We start from the raw sequence: 17,310 nt of genomic DNA, 5'->3' as shown, positions 1-17,310 counted from the left end.
CCATGTTCTTAGGTTGGCCCACATAAAGCCACATTCTTTATTAAATGTACTAGCATCATTATGTGCAGTGCTTTATAATGTTTATGATGTGATATTTTAATTTAGCATGTGAATGTACAATAAATCATCAACTAAAACCAAGAGCATGAACATATACAGACATGAGCTCATGTAGTGTAGAAATTGTTTGGGGTCAGTGGGGCACAGTCTGACCTTCTTGAGCATTGATTTAAGACCTCATCCTCTAACAATTTCTCACTTGATAAGGCTGACTGGGAAACAACCAGACCCCCAACACTAACTCCCCCAGCACCTCCCTCTCTCTCTCTTGTTCGACTGATGATTATATTTGCATTATATGTTATTTAAATTGGACCAGATAAGTTGTCAGCAGTTGCATGAAAATAATTGAAACATGTGGGATGATATCTACTGATTATTACAATATTTACAGTGTATCAGATTTACAGTACCATAATTCCTAAGGCTTATTCATTAGGCTGTTACATGTCAACTTTGTATCCAAATTTTTCAAGCAGATTTCTACACTCAGAGCCATAGGAGTAACTATTGGCAAATTATTCATTTCAGTTCGGAGCTTCCAAAATTCACAAATTAAAAAATACACAATGTTGAGTTAGTTGTTAAAATAAAATCCCACACCACTGGTATTCACACTGTTACTTAACTTCTGTGCTATACTGCAGACAGATGAGATTAAGAAAGGCTAATCTTCATGTGGTAACACTGTCAGTCCCCTCCCCCATGTGTGTGAGTGTGTGTTAAACTACTAAAAGAGTTTTGATTTAAGATGGTGAAAGTCATACAGTGTTGGCTCGAATTAAGTCTGGTGTGCATATTACTGAGATGGACACTGAACTCAAAAATGTTTAGCTAAAAGTTAATAACAAAATGAAGAATATGAACAATAAGAATTAAAAGAAACAAAAGTCACTTTACAAATTCTAAAATTCAGCTTAATTTTTTGTATATCTTCTTTTTAATCTTTTATTTAGAACTCAAATTGGTCTCTGTTTGGATTTTGTTATATAAAGGCTGATCAGTCTTTCCACCCTCGCCAGTGACATCTTCCCTATACACACTACAAATACATGCGGCTGTATCAGCCACCCACGGAGCTCAGTCCTGCTGCCATAAATACACATCCTGTCCGTGCTTACATAAAGGAAGTAAGAACATGCGTTGTAAGACAACTTCAAATGGCAGAAATCCCTACACTCAGATCTATAGCAACAGATCTCTGTCCTTCCATTGTGAACAGTTTTTAGTAACTTGGTAGGTTGTAGTTAGTACCAATGTGTATAAATTAGAAGATTTATTTAGCTGAGAATCAGAAAGCTAATATAAAAATACATGGAGTGTTCCCATTTACAAATAAAAAATAACAAAATAATATGCTAATGATAGCAGAAATTTAATATTAGACAAAAGCTACAACAAAAAGATGTTTAAGCTGCTTCAAAAACAAACAAACAAACAAACAAAAAAAACAGAAAAAATGTATTTACGTCTGAACTTGCTAGCCTTTCGCTATAGCATGCCCTGGAGATCATGTCCGCTTTCATATAATGTACACAAAGGAATTGGTTTATAAATAGACAAAGCAAATAACTAGAAACATTATAGTCCGTGGAGGTCCATTGTCCTGATGACAGTAGATCTAAATGCATAGTACAATGTAATGAATAGCTTTAAAGTCTCTGGTATTCTGAGAAAGGTCATGTTATGTAAATAGTAAATAGTCTATAACAACAAGCTTACTATATCATGCAATTACTTTCTGCATAAAAGGCTGATTCCAACTGTGACTTACAGTAAAAGTAATTTCATGAGAATAAAGAAATGACCATATTGCCTCACTGTCTCATTATCTATTCAGAGAGACATTTGATGGTGCTTTTGACTGAGTGAAGGTCCAGGATGATTATCCTTGATTTGGAAGAATCCTAACTAATTGATGGCCAGGTTTATTGGTATAGGTTTCTAGGTCCCCTGGAAAGAGACAGTACTCAACATTGGGGTGACTGAGCTTATCCAGAGGCTGCAGGGCTTCTCTGCAGTACAGACTGTATCACTGGTGCTGCAGAGTGAATCATTTTCACTAAAGCTGATGCAGCAGATTTCTCGGCATCTTTCCACATGCAGACCTACAGAAGCTGACCTGATATAAAGAAATTTATGATGTGGCAGAAAATTAAACCCTGGCACATCTCTCATACTACTTTTAATTAGTTCTAGTGAATACTATAGAGCTGAATTAGGTAATTATACAAAAATGTAGTGACAGAAATCATTGTTCTTTATTTATAATAATTTCTAAGCTCACACATAAATTCAGATTTCATACTGAAATGTCATAGTCATTTAAAAAATGCATATAACTATATATAACATGGCAGGGGCTAGTGTTTAGTGAAGAAAAACATATTTCAATGATAGCTCATATCCTATATTAACTGTACTAGAGGCGAAATCTCAGCACAAATCAAGTCAAAAGCAGATCATCCATCCAGGTAAAACATTATGCTGAAACTGACTAGGAAACGATAAAACATGATCTATTATATCAACATGGGAATGATAATGCTTTTGCCACAGAGTTTGTCTAAATACACATTTTATGTATGTATGTATGTATGTATGTATGTATGTATGTATGTATGTATGTATGTATGTATGTATGTATGTATGTATGTATGTATGTATGTAAGTATGTACAGGTTTTTGCTTGTACTTTTGTAGCTGCTACATTGCATAAATGTATAAAACATAAACCTTTATACCTTCAGACACATATTTTTCAGAATAAAGGCTGTGAACCCTTTGAGGTTTTGGCTGTAGTCTTGGGGAAAGTAATCATGTAAAAAGTGCTGAGTATCCTCTTCATCTTGGGTGGTTGAGGCGTGTCAGCAGGTTCTGTCCGGCCGCTCTGCTCTGCCAGTAGGCTTATGGAAAAGAAGCACAATTAATCAGGGGTCACTTTTCTCTTATGCATTCTCTTCCCCCGAAGAAATGACCATGTTTTAAAGATCTAATGGTATCAGCTAATATAGTGATAAATATGCTTGAGCTCTCTGTGGAAACAACTCTTTAAACTGTCTTTTATATTTTTATTGAGCTCTAATCACTTTAATGACATTAATGGACTAATGGAACACTGCTTTTTTAGTCATATAAGATTGTTATTATAAGTTTCAGTCTGCATGTTAGAAGGAAAGCTGTGACAGGGGTCATAATTCTAAAAGTCTTGTAAATCCATACTAGCTAAAACAGCAGGTGGCCCTAAATTTCTGAAAGGCACAACATCTCAGAGCCTTTGACTAGTGCTTATTAATGAACAAAATTGGGAATGGGAAATTTGATATAGAGTAAAGAGTAATTAGCAGCTAGGTGTTACAAATGAAATGCACTTTTGGCACTTTGGTGTTCTGGAGTACTCAGGTATGTGTCTAAATCATATCAAGAAGAAAAAACATCAGCCATGGCCTTAAAGAAAAAAATGTTGTTACTATCTCTAAAAAATGTGATTTTTTTATTCTACAGTGAGAAAGATTGTTTACAATTAGATTTCCAAGTCCATTGCTAGTCTTTCCAAAAATAAGCATCCCATGTGACCTACAGGCCTTAATAAGCACATTGAATGTCTATGTTCTAGACAGCAGAAATAAACTAAAAAAGTATGACGTTTATTCAAGGGTGACTAAGAAAATGCTCATTCTCTCCAAAAATAATATGACAGCATGGATTAAAAAACTGCATCTGAACAAACAAATTGCATCTGGAAAAATATCCTTACTACACATGGCACTAAAAAGAGGAGATATTTGGTCATCACGCACAGAAACATTTTCGGCAAAAAACAAACATAGTGTATCACCATCAACATCCACGCCGAATGTCAAGCATGATGGTGATTGGGTTATGATTAGTGTTTGTTCTACAGTCACATGACCTGGGAAACTTGCTGTCATTGAGACATGAGCTTAAACTGTGTCATGCAAGAGAACAATGATCTCAAACACTCCAACAAACCGACATCTGTATGTTTAAAGAATTAAAAAAATCTAAATTGCAATGAACAAGTGAACTAAACCCCATTGATATGCTGTTGGAGGATCTTAAGAGAGCTGAGCTTAAATAAATGACCTTAAACATCAATGAACTGAAGTAATTTTGTAAAACATTTCTTTTAAATTATTGTTGCTAAAGATGGTTCTACATGTTAATGAATAATATGATGTGCTTACATTTTGAAATTTATTTTTTGTTGTTGTTGATGTCACCTGAGGTTGTTTGTTTGTTTATTTATAGAAGTTGTTGAGAACTTCACAATTGTGCTATAAATGATAAACCAAAATGTAGAGCTAAAAGGGGGTATGTGTGTGATCATACACATGTTTGAATATATTTACATATATAATTATTTAAGTAGACAGTTAAAGATAAATTAGACAATTGTACTGAATTTAGGTGTCTATCTAAGCTGGAAGAAGGCTTGAAAGTTATGGAATAAGGTTTGAAGTTTATTAGGTAAACATTTCATATAAATACATAAATAAAGGTTTATTAAAACATATACCACTTCAATCGACTCATTTGCTGAAGACTGGTCTAAACTGGTTCTTTACATTCTAACAGGAAGTAGGCAGGGCAGGACCAGCCAGCTGTTTTAGATGGAGCTTTCTCCTCTGACTTGGAGCAGAGGCAGGAAGTGGCAGTGTGCTGCAGGTGATCCCCACTGCAGAGCTGAATAGGTTGTTTGTTGGTCAAGTCTCTGTGCTGGCTCACACTCGCTACTGCACTAATGCAAGCCTGCAGAACTAATGAGTGTTAACAAGTACAAGGTTGTTTTTACATTCACACTCAGCAAGTTGACTAGTACTGGGGATGAGGAGAAGGATTTTTTTTACCATGACAGGACTGATCCATATTAAAGCATGGACTCCCTGAGGGAACGATTGAGCTCTTTGTTATTCCTCTACTTTTCCCACTACAATCCAAACTAGCCCATAGAAAGCAATGTTTGGTAGTCTTCCCTCAGCATCACAGTCACAATGGTATATCAACCTCAGAAACAATTGTTCAAGTGCAGAATGAACACACATGTTAATACTGTGTGTGTGTGTGTGTGTGTGTGTGTGTGTGTGTGTGTGTGTGTGTGTGTGTGTGTGTGTGTGTGTGTGTGTGTGTGTGTGTGTGTGTGTTTACTGTTTAAACAGCCTATTAAGGTTAGATTTGCAGGAGTTTACTGGATAGTATAAAACAATTCCTCTATTTAACAAAGCCATTTGTTTCTGTTTCTGTATTTGTAGTGTGTATAGGGAAGATGTCACTGGCGAAGGTGGAAAGTGTGATCAGACTTTATATAACACAATACAAACAATAGATGTTTCTATAGAGCTGGGATTTTATTGAACTCATTTCTGAATTAAAAAATGAGCCTGGTCTTGTACTTTAACATACATACAATCCTGTCTAATGAACACTGTAAGACTATATATTAATATGTACTATATATTAATACAGTTGAATTGAAATATTTTTCATTCTAAACTAAATAATACTGTAAAGAAAATAACATGTTAAAGCACCTAAAAGATTGCTAAGCTAATTCAATTTGTTTGTCTTTTCAAATTTGAAGAAAGAAAACATATCTGTGAAAAGAACTTATTAGACATTTAATCTCATAATGGAAAATAGATTAAATCAGTTGTATTCAAGATGTTTTCAATTGCTAAAATATTTTGAGATACTAATGCAATAAAAATATCTTTGCATATGTGAAAGAGTAGGTACATAGTTAATAATTCGATTTATTGTGTGATTAATTGTGAATTAAGAGACAAATTATTGAACATAAAAACCTATGCTTTTCATCAGTTTGTACATTTATGCTCTCTGACCAGTCTCACAACGATCAATATGCACACCACATTACATTAATATGTATGAAGACTAGTAATAGTGATCTGTAACTACTGTTAACATATTTAGGATTGCCAGAATATTGTTCCCAGAAGAGGGGAGAGGGACACCCTGCATGCTCGTGTATCTTGCACTATTCTATTTAACTTTATTTATTAGCTAAAAGATCAGGGTACATGATACATCCTACAGGCTATAGCTTTACATCACCTTCTAGAAAGGTAGCTCTAATTAGTCTGGCTGATCCTGGGTTTACACATTTTCCTTGTTACAGGTTGGTTTACTTTTACTGCTATACAGGATTTGTGCTACATTCCAAACAATAGGTCATCAGGAATATAGGCAAGATGAAATTGTGCTAATTACAGCATTGTAGTTTCCCACACCAAAGCGTTCATTACTCCATCAGCTCAGTGACAGCATCAGATGACACATAAGAGAACAGTAAAGGGTGCGACGGAGCAGGCTAGAAGCAAAACAAACCTAATCCATTGGCCTTGTATTGTATCCCAGCCTGACTCAGGTGTCACTGCTCTCTGTTTTGCAAATGTCTCAGTTGCATGTCCACATGAATGTCATTATATGCTACATGCTTTACATAAATGTGTGGCTTTTTGGGATAAAACTCCATATGTGGCTTAAGGGAGAGAGAATCTTATGAGCCTCTCTTTGAAGGTGAACTATTATTATGATATCTCAGGTACACTCAATTTTATTTTACAGGATTATTTCACTGAGAGTGGAATAATTGGAGTGGAATAATAAGGCTGAATGATTGTAAATCTAGATAACTCACTTCTATATACAATTTCCAACGGAAAGTGTTTTTTTTTTGTCATTATCTGAGAGCACTGAGCAGTTGGTTGGCCCTTTCCCCCCCAGCTGAATGTGTGCCAACATCATAGCTCCTTAAAGGAGTGTTGATTGTCTGGAGTGTACTTGCCAGCTATAAAGCTGAATTGACGTTCTCTGCATTCCTGTGCTGAATCACTAAGAGGTCATGAGCTGCAGGTTTCTGTCAGTGTGGATGGCAGCTCTTGCGTGTCGCATTGACTCCTACCTGCCACCTTCTCTGTATCTGAGTGACAGTTCACTCACACCAGGATGAGGAATGTCTTGTTCATACATTACCTCACCAGACAGACAGAACAGTGACAGAAGGAACACAGATGCAGCATAAACTAAGACAAAGTGTGACTTACTGAGACAAGAATTAGTGGCTAAGTGAGACAAAGATTATACTCTGGGACACCAAAGCAGTCTCAGTTCTCAAGAGCAAACCATCTCACCACAAACCATCTCACAATTTTTTCATCGACCAACTCATCCTCAATAAATAAAACCTAAAGTAGTTAAACAACAAACAGCATGGGTGTTATCTCACTACCACTGCAGCTTGTATCTGGTGGCACAGTCCACAGTGTCTATTTATAATGTGTTGTTTATCTTTACAGCTTACAATTATTTCATCTCCACTGGGTCCCATTATTTTCCCTCATCCATCCACAAAGGAGTTTGTTCTTGGAGACTGTGACTAACTATGTCAGATATGCACCTGTGGATGAACACAATCCTTGATCAGCATGTGGTGTCACAGGCATCAGATACCTTTTCCGGGAAAGACAGCCCATCGTGTTAAACTTTCAGCTGAAACTTCAAGAACCTGTCCGGTACATCATTAAGGGTTTCTCATCATCTAGAGGCATTTCTTTTCCCGGGTAGTATAGGAGACAGGAATAGAGAATTGAGTTCAGTGGGATAACCTAATAATAATTACTTTTTTCACTTTTCTCTCTTGCCTTTTTTTCTGGATTGAAAAGACGTTAGTGCTTCTATATCCAATGGCCTAGAAAAAAATAATAAATGCGGTGCATAAATATGATTTATAGTAGCCGTGGGAGATGGGCTTAGACAGTGTTAAGCTAGATAAGTAGGACGGTGCTCCGCTTTTCCCTCTCATCTTTTTCATGAAGTTGGCAGGAACTTCAGTATATGTTTAGTATGTCTTAAAGTGTACTACTTTCTGTGGCCTGGTGGACAGTAAGGCACTGAGACTGGCAGTGTCAGCAGATGGACGTTGGCATTTTCACACATTTCTGTCATTTTATGTGGCCTAGTTCTGACCTTTTAACGCATCTTAAGAGTCAGTGGAAAACCAACTTGTATGTGTTGTGTTGATCTTGGCTATGTGAGACACACCAAGCCTTCCTTTGAAAAGCACCCGCCATTAACAGATACTGAAAGGAAGCAATTTTCTCAACTGTTTATATGAATAAGAGGGACAAATGTCCCCTGATTGTGGTAAACCTCCCCAAGGAGACCCCAAGTATGTAAATATTTATGTTTTGCCATGAAACATATCATTGTAGCATGTTTGAACTTACAGATTTTTTTACCAACCACACCCTCTGGTCCAATTGCATGGTCTAGTGAAAAAAAACACATCGTCCGGTGAAAAAAATGTCAACATATAGAGTAAAAAAATTCTGTAGTGCTGTGTCTGGATCATAGTGTAAAAATAACCTAACCTCTGCATAATTATCGTCTTACATCCCTTCTGTTAAATGTACCTTCATTTTTAAAGGAAAGAGCTAACATTTCAGATCTTTCTACCACACAATGAGGAACACACTACATGTAGGATAAATACAGTTAATAGCAGATCATAGCAATTATTAACACCACAGTATTATATTTTTCTATATAATATAATATATATCATTATATATGGCAATTGCATTCCATATTTATAGGCAGAATCTTGATATAGTGGATAGCATTGCCACCTGACTAATCCAGGGCTTCGGATTTGATACTGAGCTTATGATACTGCCCGTGTGTCTCTGTGCATTTGCTCCCTCTGCCTGGGTAGGTTTCCCATGGGTTCACCAGTTTCCTCCCATCTCACAAAAGCATTCTAGTGGGTGGAATGGCTATGCTAAATTGGCCTTAGGTGGAAATGAGTGTATACATTTGTGTGTGCAATGCCTTGCACTGGACTGTCATTTAATCCAGGGTGTATTCCCACTTAGTGGCTGGTATAGGATAAACACTGTGATTATGACCTACATATGCAGTTACAGTGTTTGCAGTAATGAATGAATGAATGAATGAATTAATTAATGGATGGTTGGATGGATGTTTACCTATGTCATGAATAAATCCATTTCAGATTCGAACTACACAGAAATGTCTCAGATCATACATGTCCAGGATGGATAGTTCTTTTGAATTCAGTCTGCCCTCTCTCTTGATTATTACTGCTGTGCCCAGATGGTTTTGTGGGATGAAGCAGAATGAAGAAAATTGCTAGTCACTAGCTTGCCAAAAACACAGTACCGAAGCAACTGCAGCTGAATAACATGGAAAATTATTACACCAATGCAGCCCTGTCTCTGTTTTTCTCTATTACATCCATCCCTTTGATGAGCATGCTACAGCAAAATTCTCTCAAAATTTCCCTCCTATTAATTCATTTGTTCCATATACTAATGACACCTACCAAAAGAACTTCACTCAATTACTCGTGGGGTTACTGTGTCTGGAATAAAAATTTCCATCATTACAAATAACCTCAATGAAAGATGAAACTCCCCTGGCTAGAGCTCAGGGAAACACTCATATACATTGTGCATTATGTAGTTGCTATACGGTTGCATTCTAACCCACAAACTTCTCTGGAGTCCAAAATATGAGTGACAGACTTTCTTTTATGCTTAAATACTAATTGCAGTTCAGCTTTATAACCGACTTTCTTTTCAATCCCAGTCCAGGTCCACTAATTAAGCTTCTTGCTTCTTGTGCTGTAATATATTAGAGCACATCTTTAATAACAAGTACCACAACATGATGTTCAAAAAGGTGGTTATGAAAAAAAATTTGGCAGACATAAAAATTTTGGGTGTGTTTTTGTCCCATACCAATCCAGCAAGTTCCCAAGAAGGGCGTGACTGCTTACTAGCGTGTGAACTCTGCTCTGTTCCTTCAATCCACAAACTCAAGAGTCAATCAATAATGCATAACCTTTGAGCTGCATGTGGCTCCTCTCTCTTTCATCTCTCCCATCAAAAATACAGCCATCTAGGCAAATAACTGAGTACTTGCCAGTGTGTGAAACCACACAATAACGCTCTGTATGTGTAATAGCTCTCTGTCATTTCTCCTTATATGTAAACAGTGTGTATGATAGTGATCATACAAGTGCTGGCAAAAATCCTGAAATGGACCTATGCATGGTCATGTGAACTACTTGTTCTATCTGTACAAGGTTTGGAATCAAAGACATGTAAGTAACACTTTGGGTGAAAATTAATTTTGATTAAGATTTCCAAACTCATAAGATTAATACAACCAGTCCAAGTAAGATAAAGGTTAGTCTTGCCTCTCCTGTAATGTTTTTCAAATGGCATCTACACCCCACTTCCAAGGCACTGGTTGCATGTGGTGATATTGTTAGAGCATGCCCTGTCACCTGGGTTTTAAGTTTAATATCATTTTCCGTCATACAAAAAAGCATATCTATTTGTTACTGGTAAATCCTAATTTACCATAATCCTTAATGTAAGACTCTTATAAGAGGTTGTCTTCCTCACTCAATACACCATAGTACTTATAAAGATGCATTATAAAAGAAAAATGTTTAGCAGACAATCCACCAACTCAAGCGCTGTTAAGTGCCAATTGAATAAATAATTAACTTCCACAAATATAGCACCACATATGTGCAAACTTTCCTAAAGAGATTTCATGTTCTGCTTGAGCTTGGAGACTAATTTATTCCTCCCACATGGCTCAAAGAACTATATGATTGTTCTCTTGCTCTCAATAGAGTATATCTCATAGTCATGCTGTGGAATCTGAGAAACATGTGCCTTCGTTCACACGTGCTGTTTTTTTTTTCCTGCTACAGTCTCCAATTGTGTCAGCTCTGTCTGGCCTTGCGTGACTATGGGGACTCTGAGTCAAAATGTCTAGAGGCTGAAGAGCATACCTGAAGTGAATCGATACTGCACCATGACTGCTGCAAAACTAAAAGTGCAATGGAAAAAAACAATAATAAAAAAAAAACAGACAAGCTTTTATGAACCACTACAACATCATAATTTGCTAAGACTAACAAACCATTTTACCTTTTTTAGCACATCAAATGAAAGTTTGCTAAATTCAATCGACTTTTGGTACACTCTATTCTCCTAGAATTCTTTAAAAGGGTAGAATGTAATTGAGGAGCGGCTGCATGTTTAGTTAACAAAACAACGTGCACAGCAGAAATGCCTATTTAATTCTAATTTTACATCTTATCCACACCAATCAGTATTCCACTAAAAAAAATCCTCTTCTCTCAGACCGCCCACCTGTTATTTGACTCTCTTAGTCCTCACAGAAAGGCTACCTATAATTTCCCAGAGAGACAGCAGGTAAACAATAGCCCCCTAGATGGCACAGCTGGTCACAGAGACTCAAATTGTGCTGGGAACTGAGCTGTGACAGACCTCTAAGATTCACGGTATTCCATAAGGACAGGTCTATACTATCCCTCCACAAAGGTTTCAGTGAGTCAGTGCTAGGCGAACAAAGCTCCACCAATAGCTACAGAGAGCAAGAAAGAAAGAGGTGTGGAAGAGACATGAGCAGTTAAGAGGTACTCCAGAGGTGAGCATTAGCACTTTAGCCCACAATCTGATCATATGCCTGAGCTTTACATACTGTAAATCTCAGAAGGATGAGCGGGGTGTACGTTTGTGCTAAATTTTGCAGAATGAGAGAGATCTCTTACAGTATGCTCTCACCTGTCTCACTGTGCTTACCGCTAGTTTAATGGGTGACAAGCTCTCATAGAATTTCCTATAGCTTTTTATTTTTTATATTTAATATTCCTTTAACTTTTCAAAGTAACATCTTTGCCTGTTTTAACAGTTTTAATTTAAATGACTCCTCTCTGTCACCATTGTCCCATTGTCTATGTAAACTTGAATTAACATAGCATTCAGAACAGTTTAGGATGTAACAGGATCTAATAAAATATTATAACAGTACATTTAGCATACTGATGTTTAAATCTGCATTAGATCATCATTACTGTTATTTCTGTTATTTCATATCATTGCACGTTGACCTGCAAACCACACATCTATATGATCATGATATTTTAACAGTTTTGGCAAGCTGTAAGTTTTGAAAGCTTTATTCCTTTTGACTACTATTTTTCATGTTAATATATATCTTGCTGAAGACACATATGGGGATTAAGAGCATAATTAGGGAAGTAATGTAGGAGTAAACAGATTTTAAACTAGGTCAGACATTGTGCCCAAAACCATCAGTGTTAAAATATCCAAGAAATTTCACCATTGGCTCACAATGTGAGTAATTTCAGTCAGGTGACTGGTTCATGCTGCAAGATACTAAACTAAATGAAATGAAATTAACTGCTTTCAGTAGCAACTTTTGTTGCTCCAGAGAAAATCCCTGGGATTTTCAAATAAAAATTATGAGGTTATGTTAATATAAAGCATTCAAATGGAAAAAATGTGTAATCTTGCAGTACACATGCAGTATGCACTCTGGCATACAGCACACCATGAATTGTTTGTTTGTAGGAATGCACTGATCTCACATTTTCCATTAAATACAGTATCAATATTATCACTGATAAAAAATCCAGATGGATCTGACCAGCTACCATCTGCCAAAACACAGACTGACTGGTAGATCATTTTTGCCAGCTGCTAAGTGCTCATATAAAGGAAACGGTTTCTGATTAACCATGACAAATGCTGCAGCAAAGACAAATTGTTTTTAATGTTATAACACAATAGTAAGGCAATTAAAAATCCAATCATTTATTGATCAGTTTAGTCAAGCAATAAGTTTGTGTTTTTACAGCTGCTAACTGGTCAGATATGGACTTTTCAGCAGGGTTTGCTCTAAATATTGGCTGGTACTGATTTGACTTCTTGTCTAAGACTCAAGCTTCTGTTGTCAGTCCAAAACATCACACACAACCCTGTGCATTACACAGGATCTGATCCATATTTTGATATTCTGCATAATATGTTCTTACATAAATACAGTTTCTTTTCTAAAGTTTCTCTTAAAAACACAATATTACCAGTTCTTAATGAGTCTAAATGAGGCCAATATAAATATGAAATATTATTACCCTAGAACCTCTTTATTATAGGGAACCTATTTTAGGGAACCTCTCCTATATGTACCCCCGCACGATAAGCCATAAGTATGAGGAGATGACATAAAACACACGACATGTATTTATGCATCTATACCAAGAGACAACGACCAGTGACCAATTTTCCCTGTTCTATCATATCATAACAGCCAGATAGATAAAAGCTGAATGGATCCATCTTACTGTGCTAAACAGTAGGCTATATCAGAATACTACTCTACTGTATGTTATGGAGGAAGCTATAGCTAATAAAAAGGAGCTCCGTGTAAGAAAAGGAGCACATCATCTGCGTCCTGCTCTCTCCTTTAGCTGTTATTTTGATGGAGGCGCACTTCACTTCATTATATCCAGGCTTTAAGGGAGCAGGTGCAGGAAAAAAAGGTTAAGCATCACCACGGAGAATTGGAGAATCTGATTTTATAGCAGAGAGGAGTTTATTTTTCCGTGTGACAAGAAGATGGTCGCCAAACAGAGGATCCGAATGGCCAACGAGAAGCACAGTAAAAACATCACGCAGAGGGGCAACGTGGCGAAGACGCTGGTAAGACACGCATTATTATCCTGCGGGAAATGAGAATTAACAGCGTTTCTAAACGGACACCCCACTCCCCCCACCCCCCGCCAGGAGATGTCTGGGTATTAAAGTTGTTTTTTTTTTTTTTAATTTTTATTTTTTATCACGCCAGAGGAGAAACAATACCCTCCTTATCTGTACCATCATTTTCTTTAGAGACTGTTTACTAGCTTGTTATTTGAATAGATAACACAATCATTTCAATAACACATGGGGTCCTGAGGAACCTACGTCGAAATCTTTATTACCTGTAAAGCTGTAACGTCATCTTGAATTAATTATGTATCTAGATGTGAGATAAAATTATACGCTAATTACATAGTAACCTGTTTTTAACAACCAAACAGTATTTAACCATCAACACTACTGTTGTTGTAAACCTTTAACATTCAGTACATTCTGTGGATGTGTTCAGGATGTGAAATAAACGGATGTGACATATACAGGCTTTCCCCCTAAATGCTCTAAGGCCAAGTGGACACACCCTCTCATACATGTTGGTATGAATAAGGCCATGAGAAGTGCACATCAGCTCTACACAGCTGGAACAAGATCATGATTCAGTGCAGAAATGAAAGGATGACGAATCAGAAGTTGAAATAAAATTTTACGCCCCTTAAGACCTTTTTTTTTGCTTATGATTCTATTGCATTGTCGTCACTGGTCTTACCTCAACTACCATACAGAACTCCATCTACCATCCTGAACTCCATGTTCCATCTTGATTGAAGTCTTGTCCAACAGTCGTTTAATTCTGAGGTGTCTCGCACTCTGAGTGTCTGATACTCCACGAGAGCTCTAAAGGTCTAAGACTTTAGCAGAAGATTTCATGAGTTGTGAGACCAGGCATCCATGAATCGCCAATTCAACATCTTGAACTTTTTGTCTTGTTCCTTGTACTTTTCTTATTCTTATTTGCCCATTGTTGACACTTGTAGCAATGAACAATGGTCAACATGGGTATTCTGAACAGTATACCAGGCTGATAATATGTCGTGTCCTTTTTTTTACTTCTAAAATAGTAGTTTCTATTTTGCAGTGTTGTGTTCTGTATTCTCACTAAGAAAATATTCAGTAGTATTCAGCTGTATTCAATTTTGCCGGGCAATAAAGCACAAGGGCAGCATGGGGGTACAGGGGGCTGGCTGTAAACAAATGTTAATGTGTATAAACCTGGTACTGTGTGATGGACTGCTTTCCCTAGGGTGAATACCTTCCTTATACCCTGGGATAGACTCCAGAGCCACCGCAACCATAATGTCATAACGGTGTATCACGCACCAACCTCTGAAGATTTTAACTGGGTAACTGACTAATCAAGTGAGATCCTGGAACTTACAGATGCCTAGATATTGGCACATAATAATATTATATGGATAATGTCCAATAAAATACAAACCAATACAGTGAAAGTCTGAATAATGCTTTAAATATTGCAGAGGTTAATATGGTTGGACATCAGGCTCTGCATTTCAGCCCTGCCATGTGCTATTTGGTTATAATCAGGAAAGAAGACACTTAACTCTATGCTAAACTTCTCTAACTCTAAAATTCATGTAATTATATAATAGTTCGTATAGTTGCTGCAGGATTTCACTTGATCAACTCATCAATCGTTTGATAATGCAAATGTTATCACTTGCACTTCAGCTCTGTTGGAATGAGAGCCTGCAGCCACACTGGACCTTTAGGAATAAGACACTGTCTTAACCATCTTAACTATCTTAAGCCTCAGGATTTTTGTGTAATCATCAAAATGTATACATTATACATAATTCCTAATACCTGACTTATTTATTGAATGAAATTGTTGTGTGTAGTTTTTCTTTTATTTATTTCAATTATTAAAATTGTAGATTGCACCAAAGTATATGTGAATTGCACTGTAAGGACTGCTTTTATTTCACTGTATTAAGTACAGTGACAATAAAAGAATCTTAAATGTTCAAAGCTATATGCTGGTTTTCTGTGTCTGTGAACTCAACAAAAGTATAACATTTTCAAAATGTATGTCTGTTTAGCTATTTTACTGACAATAAACATGGGAATTGTATAATTCAGTACTTGGTAGTGTTACTTTTTGAAGGAAATGCAGTGCAATATCTTGTTTTCTGATTATCTTGCAGCGACCACAAGAGGAGAAATATCCAGTGGGACCATGGCTTTTGGCACTCTTTGTATTCGTTGTTTGTGGATCAGGTAACATTCAATTCAAACTCTTGTTTACCCACATACACTTGGGTGAAATATTTTAAGTAAACAAGAAAAATAACAACCTACTGTAATGTAGTTTTCGGCCACTGTATTCTACAAGGACAGTTTTGATGTTCTTGGTGCAGATCCTTTGAACTGTACAAGATAGATGAACAATATTGTTCCAAACGATATTCCCCCAATGTTTTGACAGCCCTGTCTAAGTAAAAATATTACAAAATGTCCTATAATTTTTCAGTTGGGTTGTGATCTGGTGACTAGCCAATTGTTGGCTTCTGTGAGCTCATGTATGAGAAAGAACATACCTTGTGCTTTCCTCTGAGTGCGTTTTGCTGCCCTGCAACACAGCATGAGCTGCAGATTTGGTTGGCTGGCTCTAGGTTTTTAGAGGAAGCATGTGTTAGTTGTCACTCTGCTAGTTTGGTAGCTGTATTATGATAGGGGAGACCAGATAATGAAGAAAATAAAAATTCCTTTATAACAGAAAAAAGGAAACATGCTTCATCTTAGATAGGGTCATTCAGAATACACTTGCATTGATTTGCAGTGACCCTGTACTCCAAAAGGACCCAAATTCATCCAGTAAAATAAAATTTCCCACACAGCATATAATAGGCAGTGGATTTTCATTTAATTTCTCACTCTTAATGCCATATGAATATGATGGAGAAAAAATAATGTAATGTTCATAGGTCTAATAACCTGCTTTTAATCTTCTTAGCTATCTTTCAAATCATTCAGAGCATCCGAATGGGTATATGAGCCCTGCACCTCCACAACGCATCCATGAGATCGGAGACCATTAGTCACAGTAGTAAGGAAAACTGGAGGCTGCAGTTCTGATCGTCAGCTGTATGCTAAGGAGACAAGTCCTGTGCACAGTACATGATATTGCCATTCACTTGTTTACAATGTACCTGGATAACGGGAACTTTTTTACTGAACCATTTTGGCTTGCTTTGTCACCCTCATGTCTGAACATGGATCATATTTATGTAATACAATGTGTGCTTTTGTAACCATTATTCTTGTGCCACATTTTCTTTTTATGTGGTTTGTTCTGTTGGTGTCCTGTAAGACAGTTTTGAAAATAAATTCTACAAATTTGGGAAATGTCCATTTTAGTTTTGCTTTTGTAAATATACAAAGTATCATGCAGAAGGTAAGAAGAGCAAATGTTTTATAATAAGGTGAATAATATTTGATATGACTGTTTTGTTTGTTTACCTGCTTGCAGAGAGGTTTTAGGTCTTCTTCATTAGAAGTAAAATATGTTGATAAATTGTAACCAAGAAATAGTTTGAAACATCTGGGACATTATCAATCTTACCGCAGCAACTTTCGGAACACCTGACCTGACAAACAGGGCAAGACACAAATTCTAAAG

General features: G+C 36.7%; 1 protein-coding gene across 1 annotated transcript; it reads left to right on the top strand.

Moving 5' to 3' along the window:
• The first annotated feature begins 13,209 nt into the window (after window positions 1-13,209).
• serp2 (stress-associated endoplasmic reticulum protein family member 2) lies at window positions 13,210-17,097 on the top strand. The gene is made up of 3 exons (XM_027164288.2): window positions 13,210-13,676; window positions 15,836-15,908; window positions 16,645-17,097. The coding sequence occupies exons 1-3, from the start codon at window positions 13,593-13,595 to the stop codon at window positions 16,683-16,685; spliced, it is 198 nt and encodes a 65-aa protein (XP_027020089.2). The 5' UTR covers window positions 13,210-13,592; the 3' UTR covers window positions 16,686-17,097.
• Window positions 17,098-17,310: the final 213 nt, after the last annotated feature.

Source organism: Tachysurus fulvidraco, chromosome 6, assembly GCF_022655615.1.
Source record: "Tachysurus fulvidraco isolate hzauxx_2018 chromosome 6, HZAU_PFXX_2.0, whole genome shotgun sequence".
In the NCBI taxonomy this organism is placed as follows: Eukaryota; Metazoa; Chordata; class Actinopteri; order Siluriformes; family Bagridae; genus Tachysurus; species Tachysurus fulvidraco.
The sequence above is the reverse complement of the archived record's forward strand: the minus strand, read 5'-3'. Positions and strand labels throughout refer to the sequence as shown.

Coding starts and splice junctions, on each gene's coding strand:
- serp2 (XM_027164288.2), top strand. CDS start 13,593: ATGGTCGCCAAACAGAGGATCCGAATGGCCAACGAGAAGCACAGTAAA. Junction 13,677..15,835: donor GCAACGTGGCGAAGACGCTG/GTAAGACACGCA, acceptor ATTATCTTGCAG/CGACCACAAGAGGAGAAATA. Junction 15,909..16,644: donor ATTCGTTGTTTGTGGATCAG/GTAACATTCAAT, acceptor TAATCTTCTTAG/CTATCTTTCAAATCATTCAG.